We start from the raw sequence: 16,725 nt of genomic DNA on the forward strand, positions 1-16,725 counted from the left end.
GTTATATTAATCGCCAATATTCGAAATTAAATATAAAAATCGAAACGTTTAAAAAGCAGATTTATATATAATAGGCGAAGTTGTTTCGTTTACGAAAATAAAAAAAATTATAATTTAAAAAAATAATGCGAATTATATTTCGCGGAATTAATAATTTGGAAAAATTGGATCGGGTGGAACGTAAAAAGGCGAAATAAAAGGAACGTCGACAATTAACCGAAATTTTGCCTAAAATGTTTTTGGAATTGTTTTTTCCGGATTCCAATTTTGTTTGGGATTCGATTTTCCCGATAGGTTTTTTAAATTTTTTATTATTGGATAAAATAAATATTTTTGCGCAATATTCCCTTAATACGTTGTTTTTTTGGTGTTTTTATTTTATATTATATATTAATCGTTTTTTTGTAAATTCGTTTGGTGGTATAATTTCGAATCCTGGTTGGTTTTTAATTTCTGGAAATAATAGGTAATGTTTTTTTAAATCGTCCTTTTTTTTAATTAATTTGTTCGCAAATCCAATTTTTAATAATATTGGCGGAGCGGTTCCTGGCAATTTTGGAAATGGTTAAAAAATTCCCAAATATTTTTTTTATATTTATAATTTTTTTATTTAATAAGGTATTTTATTTTACCGTAGTTTTATTTATAGTTAAATATTTGTTTAACGTCGTAAGTTTATTTTGCGTCGATTTCAATTGTTTTTTATATATTAGTGCCGTATAATACCGATTTTAGTAATAATATGTAAAATGTGGGGTAAATTTTTATAATATTTGGTAATAATAATTTGTAATTGGTATCGCTAATTTTTTTGTTAATTTTAAAAAGTCCAAATTTCTTAAAATCGAATTTGTTATTAAATCGTTATATTTTAATATTGCGTTAAATAAAATAAACGTTATTTCCTTTTTTAAAAAATAGTTCCTTTATCCGATATTGGTTGGCGTATTTTATTATTTTTTTTCGTACAAATTTTAATTCCTGTTAAAGTTTTTTATATAATTGTTATAATTTGTTCGTTTGTTTATCGGTTCGCGGTGCCGTAATTGTAGTTTTGGGTTTTCCGTATACCGTGGAATTAAATCCGTAATTTGCGTAAAATGGGGTTATTTTGGTATTTTCGTTTTTTAAATTATTATAAACAAATTGTGCTGTGGGTAATAACCGTACCCAATTATTTTATTTATAATTTATATAATATTTTAAATATTATTCCAACGTTTGGTTGGCTCGTTTTATTTATTTGTCCGTCTGTAAATGGAATATTGTGGATAATTTATAATTTGTTTTTAGCTATTTTATTAGGAATTTCCAGAATTTTAATATAAAAAATTTGTTTTTATTTATAATAATATTTTTTGGAAATCCGTAATTATTAATAATTCTTTGTAAAAATATATAAGCGATTTTTTCGGCGTTGTTATTTTTTTTATATAGTAGGAAATAGGCGTATTTGGTAAATTTGTCCATTATAACCAATATATTATTGTATTTGGTTTTAATAAATAATTTTTCCGAAGGAGGTAATTTAACAATAAAGTGTCACGGGCAGGCAGGGCGGACAGGTAGGTGCGGGCGATCAGGTAACAGGACAGAGTATATTGGCTATCTAGTCTTCCAGGTACAGGGTAGCAGGTGGTTGTTGACGAAGACGTAGCTCGAGGAGCTACATATCGGAGACTGCAGAGATTTCGCGTAGATATACGCGCGCGAGGCGCTCGGCCCTCGCGCCTTCACGTGACAGGGGTCATGACTAAGCGACAGCCCAGTGGCTGTCCTTCAGGTCTGTGACAGTATTCCCCCCTTCCAGGCCGAGCTCCGTCACGGCCGGGGCCCGGGCTTATGGGGGTATCGACGGTGGAAATTCTTTACCAATTGAGCAGCGTTTTCCAGGTAATCGGCAGGTTCAGTCGTGGGTTCGCTATATCCAGCCCAACGGACGATATATTTCAGCCGGCGGCCTCCTCGGCCGCGGGTTTCCCAAAAGGAGTCGAGGATCTCTTCGACTTCGTATTCTCTCTCACCTTCCACTTCCAAATGGGGTGGCGGTGCAGGTTGTTGGCCCGGCAGGGGCTCAACGTCAGCAGGTTTTAGTCGGTTTATATTGAAAACAGGGTGTACTCTCATAGACGACGGCAGGTCCAAACGGTAGGCGTACGGGCTAATCACTTCAGAAATTCGGAAGGGTCCCAAGTTCTTCCAATCCAGTTTCTTCTGCGGGCGGGCGGTCTGGATGTTCCGTGCGTCTAACCATACATATTGGCCGACGGTAAGCCGGCGGGCCGGGGTACGGTGTCGGTTCGCCTGTTCTTCGTAACGGGCTTGGGCGGCGGTCATTTCGGCGCGGGCTTGTTCCAGAATGGCTTCCATTCGGGCGGCTAGCTTTTCGGCATCCCGCTGGGCGGGCAAAGGCTGGTTCAGGGGTACCGGCTCGAATCCCATGCGGGGATGGAATCCGTAAGTCGCGTAAAACGGGGAGGTTCCGGTGGTCTCGGACTTGTGGGAGTTGGCTGTGAATTCGGCGAGGGGAAGCCAACTTTCCCAATCATCTTGCAGGTAGGCCACATAAGCTCTCAAATATTGTTCCAGGGACGCGTTAAAACGCTCGGTCTGTCCGTCAGTCTCGGGGTGGTGAGCAGTGGATAGCAGGCTGTCGATTTTCAAACGGGTTGTCAGGTGTTTCCAAAACTTCGACACGAATTGGGTGCCTCTATCCGAAACTATCGTCAGGGGCAACCCGTGTAGTTTCCATACGTGGTGTAGGTACAGGTTGGCGGTGTCCTCGGCATTGCAGGTCCCTTTACAAGGGACGAAGTGTCTCATCTTAGTCAGGCGGTCTACGACCACTAGGATGGCGTCGTGGCCGTTGCTTTGCGGCAAATGTGTGATAAAATCCATCGACAGGTGTTGCCATGAGCGTTCAGGAGTGGGCAGGGGTCGCAGGAGGCCCTGGTGGCCTTCGCGGGACGGGTTGATTCGGCGGCAGGTCTGGCATTTCTTTACCCATAATGATACGTAATGTAGCATTCCGGGCCAGTAATATTCTCGGGACAGCAGGTCGTAGGTTTTTGCTTTGCCGGGGTGACCGGCGACGGGGGAGTCGTGGCAGCGGCGCAGGATCTCGGCTTTCAGATTATTCGAATCGGGTACGTACAGTCTATTGCGGTAATACAAATAGCCGGATCGTTCTTCGCATTCGGCCAATTGCAGCTTGGGGTGGTGGTCGGCGCCTGTCCTCAACGCTTCTAGGGCAGATTGCGTTATCGGGTCGGATTCGTATCCGGCGTCTAGTAGCTCTATCAGGTGTTTTGGCAATAGGGGTTTGTTTTGGCGGATTATGGGTTGTAACCGGGTGGGGCGGGCAGGTAAATTGTGTTCTTTCAGTACGACTTGTGTTTGGTGCTTAAGTCGTTCATCCCCCTCCTCAGGCATATCCTCTGACCTCCTGGTTAGTGCGTCGGGCTTCGCTCCTTGTTTCCCGGGTCGGTAGGTGATACGGAAATTAAATCTTGACAGGAATTCGGCCCATCGGGCTTGTCGGCGGTTGAGCATTTTCGTCGTCGTGAAATATTCCAGGTTGCGGTGGTCCGTAATTACTTGGACCGGGGACGACGTCCCTTCGAGTTCCGGGCGCCATTCTTCAAAACAGCGGATAATGGCTAGCAATTCTTTGTCGTAAATCTCGTAATTGCATTCGGTAGCTGTGTGTTTTTTCGAAAAGAACGCGACGGGGCGGAGTATTCCGTCGTCGCCGTATTGTGACAATATTCCCGCAGAAACATAATCGGAAGCGTCGGTCTCCAGGATCACATCCTTTTCCCAATCGAAGTGCGCCAGTACGGGGGCTTCGGTAAACTTTCTCTTCAGCAGTCGGAAGGCGGTTTCGCAGGCGCTATTCCATTCGAATGCGACGTCTTTCTTGGTCAATCTCGTCAAAGGGGCTACGATCTTTGAGAAATCTCGGATAAAGCGCCGGTAAAAGTTGCCAAACCCCAAAAACGCTTGTACGTCAGTAAGCTTTTTGGGTGTTTGCCAGTCCAGGACAGCGGTGATTTTTTCAGGGTCCATTTTTACGCCTTCGACGCCGACCAGCAGGCCCAGGAACTTGGTTTCCGTCACGAAGAATTCGCACTTCGCGGCGTTGGCGTATAGCCCGGCTTTCCTCAGGGCTTCCAGTACGAGTTTCAAATGTTCTTCGTGTTCTGTTCGGGTGCGGCTATAAATCAAAATGTCGTCCAGGTAGGCTGTACAAAATACGTCTAAGTATTCGCGCAGGGAGTCGTTTATATATCTCTGGAACGTCGCGGGGGCTCCCGTTAGCCCGAAAGGCATGACTAGGCTCTCGTATAAGCCGAATCTCGTGCGGAATGCCGTCAGGTATTCTTCCCCCTTTTTAATCCGAATATTGTTAAAAGCGGAAACGATATCGATTTTCGAGAAGAATTTCATGCCGGCCAGGTTGTTCAGGGTCTCTCGGACTAGCGGCAGCGGGTAACGGTCTTTTACGGTAATGTTATTCAGCGCGCGGTAATCCACGCAAAACCTCAACCCTCCTCCCTGCTTCTTCACGAACAAAACGGGCGAGGCGACGGATGACGAACTGGGTCTGATAAACCCTTTTTTCAACTCTGCGGTCAGCCATTCCTTAAGGGCTATCAGCTCTTCGCGGGACATGGCGTACAGGGGGCCGAACGGCGGCGTTTTTCCTTCTATAAGCGGGATATGGTGGTCGGACGGTCGGTGTGGGGGCAGCTTCTCGGCTTCTTGCGGGGAAAATACGTCCGCGAATTCCCGGATTGTTTCGGGCAGGGTCGGCCCGTTCCTATTTTGGGGGTCGGCGGCTAGGACCTCATCAATCTGTTTCAAGGTTACGGCGTACAGTCGGCAGGATCGGCGGCGGGCGTACATGCTCGCGGCTTGCAGGGAGATAGGGGCGATATCCATTTCGCGGAGGGACGGCGGTCGGTCAGCCTGGTACTGGGGGCGGCTTTTTTTTGGTACGGCGTGTAAAGCTTTAACCTTCTCCGGTTTGTCGGGCATATTGCAGTGTCGGCGGCAATAGTCGCTGTCAAACGTAATAACGTGTGACGCGAATCCAATCGTTGGGTCGTGCTGCTTTAGCCAAGGCATTCCTAACACAATGGGGTAATGGGCTAGCTGTGTAACGAAAAACAGCGCGTTTTTCTGGATGTGGTCCTTGATTCTCAATTGTCCTCGGACATAATGGGTGCACTTCCCACTTTCGGCGGTCCTTCCGTCGAATACTTCGATGTCGAATGGGTTTCGCAGCGGATACATTTGTAGTTGGCGTTCTTCGGCCCATCCTTGGTCGAGGAAGCATTTTCCTTCCGCACCGCAATCGGTGAGGGCATAGGTTGGGAGGTTTTGGCCCCCCACTGTCAGTTCGGCAGGCAGGATCATCAGGTCGGATCGTTGGTTATATTCCTCTTCAACGGGGAACCCGTGAACGGCGGCGGCAGAGATGCGGATCGCCGGCGGTCTATGCGCGGCCTTGGCGGCCTGGGGGCGACTTATCCCAGGCGGGCTCCGTTTTTCGAACTTCGGCTGCTGGAGCGGCTGGCGTCCGAGCCGCGGCGGGGGTTTTCAGGGAGTTTGGTTTGCATCTGGCGCGGGGACCTGGACCTAGACCTGGATTGTTCGATCCCGGCCTGGTGCAGCCGCGTGCGGCGGGTATCCGGTTCTGGGCATTTGGCAACAAAATGTTCTTGGGATCCACAGCGGTAGCATAGCATATTTTCTTTGCGGTTGTGGCGGCGTTGGCTGCTTAGGTCCATGGGGTCGTTAAACGGAAATTCCGCGTTTGGCTTGGGGGCGGCCCGCGGTATGTCGGTTTGGGTCCGGGGGGCCGCGCGCGCGGGGGGCGCTGCGGTCCGAGGGGTACGTGTCTGTCTGTTTTTATACTGCTGGTGCTGGCGGTAGCGGTTATCCAAGCTTTGCAGGTGTCGGGTAAATTCGTGGTACTGGCGGGATGGGGCGGGGTTGTGGAGGAGCATGTCCTGGAGCTCTTCCGATATTCCCTGGAATAGAAGAGGGGGGAGGGCATCCTCCGGCATTTCTCCTTCCAGAGACAGGCGTTGGAACTCCGACAGATACTCGGCGAAATCTACGTTCCGCTGCTTCAGGGCGTATAATTTGTTTTGTGCGTTTTGGACGTGGTCGGGGTCCCCGAATGCCTCCTCTAGGTATTGGAGGAGATCCGTATAATCTCCGAATTGGGGTGTGCCTCCGACCATTTTGGGCAGGATCAGGTTGTACGCTTTACCGGACAGTCGACCGGCTACATAAATCAGGCGTGATTCGGGGTTGGGGAAGCGGTCTTTGTTTGAGGTCATTTTCCCCCGGATTTGGGTGGCGAAGCGGCGGAGGTCGGAGCGGGCGCCCGTAAATTTATCGGGGTCTGGAAGTCGTTCAGAAAGGCGGGCGGAGGCGGGATGTTCGGAAGCAGGCGGCGGAGTCGTTCCCATAGGAGTAACCATAAGGGGTTCAACAGGCGTGTTGGTAGTTGGGGCGGGGGTGGTTATGTGTACCGTGGGTAGCGTTACGGTCCGAACTTCCTTCAGTTCGGACCGTGTTTTCTCTAATTCGGCGAAAGCGGCATCCCGGGAGGTTATGGCGGAGGCCTTTTCCATGGCCATGGCCAGAATGTCGGCCTGCGCCTTGTCGCGGACACGGTCCGTTTCGGCGCGGGCGCGTTGGGTCTCGGCTTCCTGCATTTCTAGGCAGGAGTTCAGGCGGACGTTGCTATCGTGCAATAGTTGCAGCTTTTGGTAGGAATCGGAGATGTAAGACACCCATTGTTCAGGGTGTCCTTGTAGGTGTTCGATCAGTTCCTCGGTCGAATCGGTTAAGATCGGGGGTTGCAGTGACGCAGGCATCGCGGGCACCTAATGAAGGAGCTACGTAATGTCACGGGCAGGCAGGGCGGACAGGTAGGTGCGGGCGATCAGGTAACAGGACAGAGTATATTGGCTATCTAGTCTTCCAGGTACAGGGTAGCAGGTGGTTGTTGACGAAGACGTAGCTCGAGGAGCTACATATCGGAGACTGCAGAGATTTCGCGTAGATATACGCGCGCGAGGCGCTCGGCCCTCGCGCCTTCACGTGACAGGGGTCATAACTAAGCGACAGCCCAGTGGCTGTCCTTCAGGTCTGTGACACCGCGTATACCACCTTTTTTATTTTATTGCGGAAAATTTCCAAATGAAATATTTGGTAAATGCGTATTTATAAAAAATATTTTTTAAATTGTCCAAATATATTATTAAATATAATTGGGGGGTTAAATTTAAATTTTTCGCGCCTATTAAAAAGATTAAAATAACGTTAATATTAGTTTGGAAAACCTGGAATTTTTTTTGGAATTGGGTTGCGCGAAATATTTATTCGTGGAATTCCTGGTTGGTTTTAATAACCTGCCTGCGGAATTGGTTTTTTTCGTCCTCGCTATCGTTATCGTCCTTGGGCCGAACAGGGGCTTTTTGGGCCGTTTTGCTATTCGTGGCCGGGGTGCTGGGGGTATTATTTTTGGACGTTTGGGAAAATATATTGTTAAATATTATTCGGTATATTTTAAAACAAAATATTAAACAGGAGCAATTAAAATATTACGATTAAAATATCGGGGTAACCTGTTTTTAAAATAAAATATAGTGGATTAAAACAATTAAACGTTTAATTGGGTAATTGGGGTTTTTAATAATTGGGGGTAAAATTATAATTGTCCTTAAATAAATATTAAGGTTAATTAAAATTTAATTGCTGCTAAATAATCCTAAAATCGAATTTATTTATATAATAATAAACGTGCCTTATATAAATTATGTTCCGAATATAATTTCTCCTAATCTGTTACAAATCGCAGAAATTATTTCCCTTAATCTGTTATAATCCCTTAATAATTACTGAGATTATTTTTTTGGTAATCACGTGAGGTTACGTGATTCCTTTTTATATAATCCTCTTTCTGCCGGTCGGTGATTTCTTTGGGCGGGTGTCGTTAGGAGGGGTGTGACCCCACCTGGCCTCCCTGGTACCGGCCCAACTGTCTGGTCGTAACAATTGTCACGGCCAGGCATACATTGGAGAACCTCAGTGTATTAGGCGCTATCGACGAAAATTCTAAACTGAAGAGAAGAGAGAAATTACAATCGTCGACGCGCTCAAGAGACGCGCTTAAATCCGGAGGTAGTGGATCCTTGTCCGATCCCTGGCTCGGTGTGGAGCCGAGTCGTGATTCTGAGGGTAGGTCTAGGGGCCTGATCCTCACGTGATTCTGAGGGTAGGTCTAGGGGCCTGATCCTCACGTGATTCTGAGGGTAGGTCTAGGGGCCTGATCCTCACAACAATGATAACCTGAAACTTGGTAAGCCGTGAGAGGGGACACTAATGCGTCCTTATATGCAAATTCCATGACCGTGTGAAGCATTCAGATTCCATGACCCCATCACAACCCTAGGCACTTTCTCAGAGTTGAAAAAAAAACCTGATAATAGTAGCGCTGCAAAAGAGGTTGAATCGGGGAAGAAATGAGGGATCCAGGCCGAGTCAAGGCAGAGTCCCACTGATAATCAAGTTCGATGGGGACGGCGATCCCATATCGGCGCTAACAATGTAATTTTTATTTTATTTTATTTTATGCGATGAAATTACGGTAAATGTGCAATCCAATCGCGGTGGGCAAAACATATTCCGACACATGACAACACTACTTCACAGTAGGATCTTCGTTGTAAATGCTAGCTGGTGCGGATCGCTAGGACCACAACTGGCTTATTTTCTTTTTAATTTTCTCCAATACTGAGTATATTTCATATTTATTATACTGTTGAATTTGCCGTCAACTCTTTTGTCCAATTCAAGTTCACAAAGTAAACCCTCTTGGCTGTTCCGGGTATTTGTTTTACCATCCTTAATATTATCGCGATACTGCTGGCGGCATTTCATTTACTGCCAAATTTTATGTTTAATTCAAGTTTATAAGTTTAATCCGCTGGGCTGGTACGCGTGTTTATATTATCTATTTTTGGTATTATGCCGGCGTTTCCGGCATTTAATCTTAAATCTGACGCTTAATTCAATACAGGGTTAATCCTCTTGGCCGTCAGGGGTTTCCATGTGTCCCATCTTTTATCTTATGCCGGTGCTGCTGGCGTTCAATCTCAAATTTCATGCTTCGTTCAAATTTACAAGGTTGATCCTCTTGGCGTTATGGGTGTTTATATAAACAATCTTTTTATCTTGTTTCGGTGCCGCCGGCGGTATTTCTCGGCAAAAGTCGTCAGGAGGGTGTGACCTGTCTGGCCTCTTTAGTAGCGGTGCCAACCTTTGGTCGTAATAGTTGGCTTCCAGGTGCTTCGATTTGCCGCCCTTTATATGGCTCTTCTAATTGGACAACAGCAGAGCAATTCATTTTTTCCGGAATCGTTAAAGACGGATGAAAATGAATTTCCATACATTATAACCCCTGAATGAATATGAACTTCATGCGTACCGATGGGGGGATCCTACGTGTTACTGGAGTATTTTTTGGTTCAGTTTTTCAATATATCGATCCACCGTGGTTTTGCACTTAAAAGCCGATGCGTTTTATATACCGAAAACCCCACGTAAACAAAGCCAACGCTATTACATTGGCTCTAAAGGGATAGGGCATAGCATAGGTACGCATGAAGTTCATATCTATTCAGAGGTTATAATTTATAATTTCTTGGGGAAACAATTGTTTGCTCACGTCTCTGCAGCTTGCCTCTATTTGCTTGGCGTGCTTGAACCAAACCACAACATCACCACTCAAACTTCTCTCCTAGTAGCTTCTCACTCAGCCGCCACAGCTTCTCCGCGTCAGCCTCGCTCGTCCCCCAAGGCGCAACCGGGTCCTCCACGGGATCGGCGACGTGGCTGTCGAGCAAGTAGGCGCCGTTGTGGTCTACAACAGGTTAGCATCGCCGGCCAGGAGAGTGGGCAAACACAACACATACCTTTCAACCCGGGCTCGAACGCGGCATAGACGTGCGTGGCCGTCCCCTCGTCCACCGTTTTATATGAAAGAAAGGCTTGGTTCGCGAGGCCGCATTGTCGCTCAACTTCCTCTGCTGCTAGTTAGCCTTTTTTTTCCCCATCTTCTCTTTACATAACCAGCACGCTAATACTCACCAATGAGTCGTAATATCTCGGCAGGATCCAAATGTGACGCTGCATTGGTCTGTATAATGCCTGGGTGCACGCTGTTGGTCACGATGCCACGGCCGCCCAGCCTGCGAGCCAGCGCCAGCGAGAAGAGCATGTTTGCCGTTTTGGACTGGCCGTAGGCTTGCCACATGTTGTAGATTTTACCGTTCTGCCTTGGTTGTAAGCGGGCTGCGCTCCTTTGGGAAATCTTCCAGGAGACACTCACATCAAAATTGAGATCCGAAAAGCGGATGTGGTGCCACCGGTGGCAGTCGCTCGCCACATTAACCACCCGCCCCTTGACCGCAATCACTTTGGGGAGTAGCAGATTGGTAAACAAAAAGGGGTGGAGGTAATTGACGACAAAATGCGCCTCGAACCCGTCGATAAGTTTATATTCGGAGCCTATAAGGCAGGCGTTGTTCACCAAGACGTCGATGCCCGGCACATCTTGCCACGACAGCACCTCCCCGGCGGCCTTGCGCACCGACTCGCGGTCGGCCAGGTCCAGGTTTAAAAAGCGGACCGGTACGTGCGGGGCGGCGGCCTGGATAGCCTTTGTCGTCTCCTCGACCTTGGCGGCGTTGCGGCCAGCAAGAATAAGCAGGGCCGGGGACGCGACGGCGATGGCGGTCACAAAGGTGGCGCCCAGGGAATTCGGTGAGACGCCGGTTACCAAGACGGTCTTGTTCGCGATCTGTGGCGCGTATTTTTGCGCCAGGGCGGTTGCTGTGGCTTTTTTACCGGAAGTGCTCATTTTTGTGATGGAGCTAGTTTAACAAGGACAAAACCAACAAGATGAGAAGGTTTAAAAGTGGGGTTTTCGTGCTTGTGTTTGCGCGGAATTACATGAGCAAACTGCAAAACCGTATTCAAAATCGGGGAGTCTTTATAATGGATACACGGGCTTTTGTCGGATCCCGCACCGTAGCAGGGCTTGATTTATAATTGGCTGCTTACAAGTTTTTCAATATTTTAATAACTTTGCTACGACCGGAGCGACCACACGGACTTCGGAAAAACCGAGCGAAATAACTTGAAGCAATAAGATAAGCTTTGAAAGGTGAAATAAGGGCACCCAATTATATTCGGCACGGCTTGTTAAAGACCCACCCGGAACGCCGGAACGGCCGGGCACCCCGCTCCATCCGTTGGTTACAATGAACTCCGCGACCGCGGACCCAGTTTTACCCAAAGCCCGCCTTGACAGCGTAGCAATTATATTACAAGACGACGGATTTACCCGGTCAGAGCTCGGGCCGGTACCGGGCCGGCCCAGACACGCCATTCGCTGTACATGACTAGTTGAAGCCACCGGATATAACTCGGGGTTAAACGGCGTAAAACAACTAAATCAATAATGATAAAAGCAAAGGCTACCCATAACTCTCCCTTCCGAATGCTGCTGTAATCTAGTTTTCGGGGTACCAGTAGGCTATCGACGAAGATGAAAAATGGGCTACACGTCAGGTGTTGGAGATCTGCCAGATATACGTGGGCGACACGCACAGGCCTTGCCATGTTACGTGCAAGAATCGAAAACGTGACGGGACCCGGCGGATACCCTGCAGATCCGTAACCGATTTGCACATTCATTTGTTACTAATGCCATGGAAGGGTTATGAATTGCGCCGTCGACATTCGAAACCATTACGCACCTACTACGCCAATACCCCGCATCCAATTCTAATATCAAGTATAATGTCTCGACACATTTTCACACTAGCCCACATTTCCATACTAAACAGGCATGCACACCTACCATACTGGCCGCTTCTGCATTCTCAAGCCCAGCAACGGCTTCCTCAAAGCTCAAAGTCGTCATTGCTGGCGCGTCAGGCCACACTGGCGTGTCGATAATGAACCAGCTCCTGGCGGCGCCAGCCCAGTTTGAGGTGACTGCTCTCGCCCGGACCGAATCCATAAACAAGCAAATCTACAAGGACCTTGCTGCACGCGACGCCTTGGTGAAACCGGCCAATCTCCAAGATGTCGGCGCCGTAGCCACCATGCTTTCCGGCGCGGATGTCATCATCTCGTGCATGACACGAACTTCAAACTGATGAAAAAGGGCTCATCGATGCAGCTCACCATTCACAAAAGCGGGCGTCGGACGCTACATAACCAGCTTTTGGGCTTCCGTCTGCCCACTGACTGGTTTCATGGCGGTCAGGGACGAAAAGGAAGCGCTTTTTAACCGGTGCAAAAGGTTATATCTGCCATACACCGTCATCGACGTCGGGCTTTGGTATCAAGTCAACATTCCGCTTGTGCCCTCGGGCAGACTAGACGACCTCATCGTGTTGGACGATTCTGTTATTTTCGGCGGCGGGAACACCAAAACGGGCCTGATTGACATTGATGATATCGGCAGGTACGTTGCTCGTATTATTTCCGATCCTCGAACTCTGAACAAGATGGTTGCTGCTTTTGGTCAGGTGACTACGCAAAATGAAATCCACAGCATCGTCGAAGAGGTTACCGGCGAGACCATTCCGAGAAAGTACCGCTCTCGAAAAGACCTCGAGGAAACCATCTCTGCAACGGTTGAAAAGCTCGCGCAAAACCCCATCGATGAGGCTTTGATAATGCAAAAGTTTATCCTGGGATATGCATGCAGTCGAGGGATCCGGGATGACAACAACCTCGACACTGCGAAATATCTCAGGTATCTGGACGCAAAGGAGCTGTCCCCGGATGTTGAATGCACGTCTTTCCAGGATTATATCCGCCAGTTGGTCGAGGGCAAGAGGGACGCAGCGGTGTATGTTGGGCGGGAGCTCGGGCTGGATAAGAGGCGATGATGCATGGTAGCAGGAAGAATATATACAATCCATGAGACAAGTTTTGCTTGCGACAGTACACAGTCCGCCCTCTGCATCCAGTCCACTTTGGAATGAATGCGAATGTGTGGTGAGGTAGTGGGTTTCGAGGTGCAAAGATTTATAGGCCCTTGCAGTTATGCCACAACCAACCTGAGAGGTTGATCAATGCGGGTGTCGTAAAGAGTGGACGAACAAAACATGGCCAGGTTGATTGAGAAACGACTGGGGTAATCAGCCGACTAAGAATGCTCATGGGTTAAATAGTACGACAGCAGAGTATGTCCCACATGGCGGTTCAACGGTATCGGTTTTGTACTCTTGTCAGATGTGGTTGTGCATCCCGAGAATGTTTTGTATCATAGCCTGGTTTATCTTACCTGCGTCGGTCGTTTTACTAGATATTTCCACTGCCTGCCGAAACCACGCCAGTGTCATACATTGTTATATCAGAAGAAATGAAAATTTATTCCATTTTTTACAACTACCTATAGACCCAGTCATACAAAAGAAATCGCTTGCATGTCTTACGCTCAATTTTTTTAAAATCAGGCAAACTGCCAGCGTCAAACCAATTTTGATAATACAAGGATGCATCCGGGCCTCATCAGTTCCGAATCCACTCTACCTTGGCTGCGTTGAACCAGATGGTCAGGTTGGTTTCATTGCTGGTGCCCGGGGCCGAAGCCGTGGTTTCCGCTGAGGCTGAAGTAGTGGGTTGCCCCGAGGCCGAAGCCGTGGTTCCACCGGCGGCTGAAGCAGTGGGTTTCCCCGAGGCTGGAGCTGCGGTTCCCCCCGAGGCCAAAGCAGCCGGAGCAGTGGTTCCACCCGGGGCCGAAGTGGTGGTTCTCCCCGAAGCCGGAGCAGTGGTTTCCCCTGAGGCTGGAGTAGTGGGTTTCCCCGAGGCTGAAGCTGTGTTTCCTTCCGGGGCCAAAGCAGCCGAAGCAGTGGTTCCCCCTGAAGCTGAAGCAGTGTTTCCACCCGAGGCTGAATTAGCGGGTTTCCCCGACGCTGAAGCACTGGCTCCCTCCTCCCCCGAAGCAGCCGGTACGTCCAAGACCGGGTCAGCGGGTTTCCTCAAGATCTCGGGAGGGTCTATCCCCGCCTCCACCTTGATCATGGTGGCTTCGCACGGGGTGCTCGCCTTGGCAATGATGACCAACGGCGTGGTCTCGAGCTGGGCCCAGCCCTTGTCGCCGTTGCTGAAGATGATGGGGCCCTTGTCGACTCCGCTCTGCGCGACGACGTCGAGGACGATCGGCCGACTCGCGTGCTCCCTGACGACGGCATAATGGATGCATTCGAGCGTGTTGATGCGCAGGGTCGAGTACTGCTGGTACTCGTTGGCGATCACCTGGTTGGGCTTGAGGGGCGCCCCCGGGATGTAGCTCACGCTGTGCACCGTCATGCAGCGAGACCTCACGTTGACGTCGCTGTGCACCAGCTGCACGAGTGCCGCCGAGCCCTGGTGCGGCCTGAACATGATGAATTCCTTGTCGTCTCGAGTCTGTCGAAAGTAAGCAGGGTACTGGGCCGTCCAGTCTTGGCGTTCTCTCCTCATTTTGGTGAATTTTTCCTGGGGGCTGTTGGCGATGTTCATGTTGAGTTGTCAAGCTGTTCGTGTAAGGAATATAAAAATCAAAAATCTACTTTTATAAACTGTCTGTTATGGAGATGCTGGTGTGATGATAGAGATGGGAAGAACAAAATCACAACCTCACTCTGGATATTATATACGACCAGACTGAGCTAGCAACTTCGGGACCACAAAGAATAGAGCAAATGACGGCGGAATCATTCTGTAGTTTGACATGTCTCCCTAAATTCCAAAATCCCTCAAATGGATTCGACAAAACCTATCGAAAATGGCCGAGGCGAAGCAAGCCGTAGACAAAGAGTGCGTTAACGTTGCGTACCCCCTGTTCGGCACCCCCCCTGTTCGGCACCCAAAAATAACAACACTTTTATTTTTATCCTCCAACTTCTATTATAAATATCTCGATGAATCTGTCACTTTTGGATTTACTTTTTTCTGATTTTAATTCTCCATTTTCCAATGAAGCAATATACTGAAAAACAGCTTATATCTGCAATTAACGACGTCAATAATGGCAATCCAATTGCAAAAACCTCCCGAAAATGGGGAATACCTAGGTCTACACTTCAAAGTCGACTTAAAGGTTCTCAACCTTATAAAAAAGCACAAAGCCCTTTTCAAAGGCTTTCCACGGAACAGGAAAAGCATTTGGCTGATTGGGTACTTACCCAAACAGCTTTAGGGCTTCCGCCAACGCATCAAGAATTACGCTTTTTTGCCGAACGAATTCTTCAAGCCGCCGGAGAGACAAAAGGCCTTGGAAAACGTTGGATAACTCGTTTTTTGGCTCGTTATCCAATCCTTAAAACCCAAAGGCCCCGTCGAATAGATAACGCCCGGGTTAATGGCGCTACTACGGAGGTAATTAAATCTTGGTGGCTTTATATTACGAACCCGGTTATTAACGCTATTAAACCGGAAAACCGTTGGAATATGGACGAAACCGGTATAATGGAAGGCAAAGGATCTAATGGCCTAGTATTAGGGCTTAACGGGATCCGGCCGTTGCAACGAAAAGAGCCCGGAACGCGTGGTTGGACGACTATAATCGAATGTATATCGGCTACGGGCGTTGCCCTCCCTCCCCTCGTTATATTTAAGGGAAAAAACGTACAACAACAATGGTTTCCCACGGATTTAAGCCCTTTCGATAATTGGCAATTTCATGCAACCGAAAACGGGTGGACAAATAACCAAACGGCTATCGAATGGTTAAAAAAGGTGTTTATTCCGTATACCCAACCTTTAACCCCTGAAAAGCGGTTATTAGTTTTGGATGGCCATGGATCACATATAACGGACGAATTTATGCTTCTTTGCTTGCAAAATAATATTCAACTCCTATATTTACCCCCTCATTCGTCACACGTTCTTCAACCATTGGATCTATCGGTTTTTGGGCCGTTAAAAGAAGCTTATCGACGTCAACTTGGATTTGTTAGCCAATTTTGCTGTTCAACAGTTATTGGAAAACGAAATTTCCTACTTTGTTATCGAAAGGCCAGATTAAAAGCATTTATAGCAAAAACCATTCAATCTGGTTGGCGTACAACGGGGTTATGGCCGGTAAACTTGGTTAAACCACTTTTAAGCCCTTTTTTGTTAGAAAATAGCAACGCCAACGTTATAAAAGATAAAAACAACGGTTTGCAAAGGGATAAAACACCGGAAAGCCCAGCCCAAAAAATTAACGACCCGTCTTTACTTATTTGGAAAACCCCTAAAACGACCCGAGATATCCGACTTCAACTGCAAAAACTTTCCCAATCCAACAAAACCAACGCTACTTCACGTCTTTTATTTGCAAAAGTCCAAAAAAGCTTCGAAGCCAAAGATACCCTTTTGGCTAGCGCCCAGCAAAAAATCAGCTTATTGGAAGCACAACTGGAGGCAATACGGCCGGTTAAAAGGAGGAGGGTGGTTCCGGATCCAAACGAGCTTTTGGTTAACAAACAGAACATTATTGGATTGCAGGAAAATGATATAGAAAATTTGGAACCTTTAGCTGATGAAGAAGAGGTTAATGAACCGGAGAAGCGTGAAAACGATTGTATTTTTGTCCGTTGATAATTTTATATTTAAATCAGTTTATAAAAGTAGGCATTTCGTTGTTAGATT

General features: G+C 47.7%; 3 protein-coding genes across 3 annotated transcripts; 1 reads left to right on the forward strand and 2 right to left on the reverse strand.

The window, feature by feature from the left end:
• Positions 1–9,684: 9,684 nt before the first annotated feature.
• On the reverse strand, positions 9,685–11,101 carry MGG_10613 (retinol dehydrogenase 11). The gene is made up of 4 exons (XM_003710663.1): positions 10,415–11,101; positions 10,174–10,357; positions 9,999–10,109; positions 9,685–9,946 (listed from the first exon to the last, which is right to left on the reverse strand). Exons 1-4 carry the CDS (start codon positions 10,943–10,945, stop codon positions 9,804–9,806), a joined length of 969 nt encoding a protein of 322 aa, XP_003710711.1. The 5' UTR covers positions 10,946–11,101; the 3' UTR covers positions 9,685–9,803.
• Positions 11,102–12,047: 946 nt separating this feature from the next.
• On the forward strand, positions 12,048–13,088 carry MGG_10614 (isoflavone reductase; the record flags this gene model as incomplete). Its single annotated transcript, XM_003710664.1, has 3 exons — positions 12,048–12,226; positions 12,398–12,952; positions 13,049–13,088. 3 exons carry the CDS (start codon positions 12,048–12,050, stop codon positions 13,086–13,088), a joined length of 774 nt encoding a protein of 257 aa, XP_003710712.1.
• Positions 13,089–13,617: 529 nt separating this feature from the next.
• On the reverse strand, positions 13,618–14,610 carry MGG_10615 (uncharacterized protein; the record flags this gene model as incomplete). The annotated part of the gene is made up of 1 exon (XM_003710665.1): positions 13,618–14,610. One exon carries the CDS (start codon positions 14,608–14,610, stop codon positions 13,618–13,620), a length of 993 nt encoding a protein of 330 aa, XP_003710713.1.
• Between the last annotated feature and the right edge of the window lie 2,115 nt (positions 14,611–16,725).

Source organism: Pyricularia oryzae, chromosome 1 (assembly GCF_000002495.2).
Source record: "Pyricularia oryzae 70-15 chromosome 1, whole genome shotgun sequence".
Lineage (NCBI taxonomy): Eukaryota > Fungi > Ascomycota > Sordariomycetes > Magnaporthales > Pyriculariaceae > Pyricularia > Pyricularia oryzae.